The 2667-nt window shown below is 37.5% G+C and overlaps 1 protein-coding gene across 2 annotated transcripts; it reads left to right on the forward strand.

Moving 5' to 3' along the window:
- Nucleotides 1–242: 242 nt before the first annotated feature.
- On the forward strand, nt 243–1205 carry LOC127164315 (NACHT, LRR and PYD domains-containing protein 6). 2 transcript variants are annotated; one of them, XM_051108181.1, is made up of 3 exons: nt 243–336; nt 483–781; nt 1061–1205. In XM_051108181.1, the coding sequence occupies exons 2-3, from the start codon at nt 526–528 to the stop codon at nt 1132–1134; spliced, it is 330 nt and encodes a 109-aa protein (XP_050964138.1). In that variant the 5' UTR covers nt 243–336; nt 483–525; the 3' UTR covers nt 1135–1205. The 2 variants fall into 2 exon arrangements, with proteins under 2 accessions (XP_050964138.1, XP_050964137.1); XM_051108180.1 differs by having other exon boundaries at nt 506–781.
- Nucleotides 1206–2667: the final 1462 nt, after the last annotated feature.

The raw sequence follows: 2667 nt of genomic DNA on the forward strand, positions 1-2667 counted from the left end.
ATTCTGATCAGTTTTTCTCATGCTGGTATACTTTATAGTTAAACATGCGCGTTTACTAAAACTACACATCTCTTAAGCAGCAGGCACATTACTGAACACCCGGGTTATTGCATAAGGTTTGTCTAACCCAATGAGAACAAACCACATGCTGTCTCTGAGGTCTGATTTGGATAACAGCACAGTACAACAATGCTACAAAAGGAAATTCCTGTAACTCATATATACTTTGCCCATGATGTCATGTCATTTGAAAAACAGGTTTCATTTCAGTTTCTGGGCTGTTTTTCCAGATTCAAGTACAGAACAAGAAACTCACAAGCGTCCTCAGTTTTCATGGTAAGTTAATAAATACACAACAGTAATTTCGAAAACATATTACAATAGTTTTTGTGCTCATTAATAAAACTCAAAGGCAATTGTTTACTCTTTACAAAGTAATTATAACTGTTTATCACAAATCAGATGACTTTCTGTATCTTCAGGTGTTTTTCTGCTTGTCCTACAGGAGTGAATGGGTGAAGAGTGATGGCGTCTGTTTCAGAACAGATTTTGGATGCTCTGGATGATCTAGACACAGAAAAACTGAAGAGATTTAAATGGCACTTAAAGAATTATAAAGGCTTTTCAGCTGCTGATCTGGAGAAGGCAGACGCTCCTGACACAGTGGATCTGATGATGAAGCGTTTCGGACCACAAAAAGCTGTGAAGATCACGGTGAACATCCTGAGGAAGATGAACCACAACCATCTGGCTGAAGAGTTAGAGAAGAAACACAAGCAAGGTAACAGGTTAAAATGAAAATTAAATTGTTAACTGTGTCTTAAAAATAAAATTAAATAGTTACACTAAACAAGGCTCATATATCAAATATATGAATCAAAAGATCAACCATATATTTCATATAGGAAATACTGCATTTTCTATAATTGGTGTTTGACAGAGTGAATGTTTCCAGAATACATGTACTGTTGTCTTAGAGCTGATTCCTCTTTGTTCTGCTGATGTGTTTGTGTTGTTTAATGTCACTATATTCTCATTCTGATCAGTTTCTCTCACACAGATCAGGTTGAGGGCAGTATTGAGGATCCTGCACTTGCTGGAGCTGAATTAAAACCAGCTGGGGGTAAATACTGATTACTGTCTGTACCGGGAAACCACAAATTTGGGTTTATTCTTATTTTAATCATATGGACTCCTTGTGTAGATGCCAGAGAAAATAGCAAACAGCAATTACAGGGCAAAACACTGATATAGGATATTATTCCATGCTCTGTCTGAATACTGGATTCTGATTGGCTGGCAGGTATGCCGTAAAACTGTTTAATGCACAGGTAGTTCCAAGTCAGTTTAATCACAGTTCGATATTAATGCGCTGCTTTAATTGATGCACACAAGCGCACACACACACGCACACACACACACACACACACACACAGAGAGGTCGGAGATCACATTACGCTGCGCACATACATAAACATGTTGTCAACGCTTCCTTGCAATTTTTATTAATAAAATAGCCTAGATCGCTGTTCGTGAATGAATTAGTTGTTTGCAGAGAGAGACGCGCAGCAGGCAGGTAATAAGCACACACAACTGTCATCTCTCTTTCTCTCGATCAATCAATCGATAATTAATTGAAATAAATGCTAGCTTCGCTTCACATCGGGCAGTTCTATGCCTCCACACGTCGTGCATTTAAAATCCTTTAATACGCGACACACCGTTGATTATCCCTTACTTACACAACAGTTCTTTCTGGTCCTTGAATCTGATTGGCTAATAAGAATGCAATATTATAGTCCAGCAGAACTCCAACAGCTGTTTCACCGTTTGTAACTGCATCACTATGCTTGTGGTACTTCTTACAGCGAAGTACTTCTGTAGGTTAGGTACTTACCGTTTTAAGAGGTTTTCAGACGAGAATGTACTTGTTTATGGTTCAAATATGCAGTTTGTTAATAAAGATAACATCTATTTCAGTGTTTCCCAACCCTGTTCCTGGAGGCACACCAACAGTGCACATTTTGGATGTCTCCCCTTATCTGACCAATATATTTCTGTTCCTCGAGTCTCTACTAACGAGATGATGAGTTGATTCAGGTGTGTTTGATCAGGAAAAGTTGGAAAATGTGTAGTGTTGGTGTGCCTCCAGGAACAGGGTTGGGAAACACTGATCTATTTGAAAATTTGCATCAGCGTTTTCGGACATGTAGGCTCCAGATGGTCAGCAGCCATTCTGTGCTCATGAACCCACTGAGAGAAGCCTCACCTTGGCCAGATCTTCTGGAATATACTACTGGCTCTGATGTCTCTGTAGTGGTTAAACATGAGGTATAATTCATTATGGTTAAATTTTATGGTAGTCCTTGGTCTCATTAATCTATTATTTGTTCCAGAGCAAGTAGTTTTGGCAAAATCTGAATAATGAATAATGAAAAATGAATTGCCTAGCAACTTTTATGGTGGCTGTTGTTGTTATTTATTAAATATTATTATTATTCAAAAAATATATAAATATTTTATATGAATAATATTAGTATTTAATAAGTGTCTAGTATTGAAAAACTGTGCATCTGTTCGTGATGGTGATTTTAGTTGCATTGTTCCTCCATTAGATGGAGACGAGACTGTTTTTACAAGTCAGCAGTAAAGACTTTTATATATTAA

Source organism: Labeo rohita, chromosome 4 (genome assembly GCF_022985175.1).
Source record: "Labeo rohita strain BAU-BD-2019 chromosome 4, IGBB_LRoh.1.0, whole genome shotgun sequence".
Taxonomy (NCBI): Eukaryota; Metazoa; Chordata; class Actinopteri; order Cypriniformes; family Cyprinidae; genus Labeo; species Labeo rohita.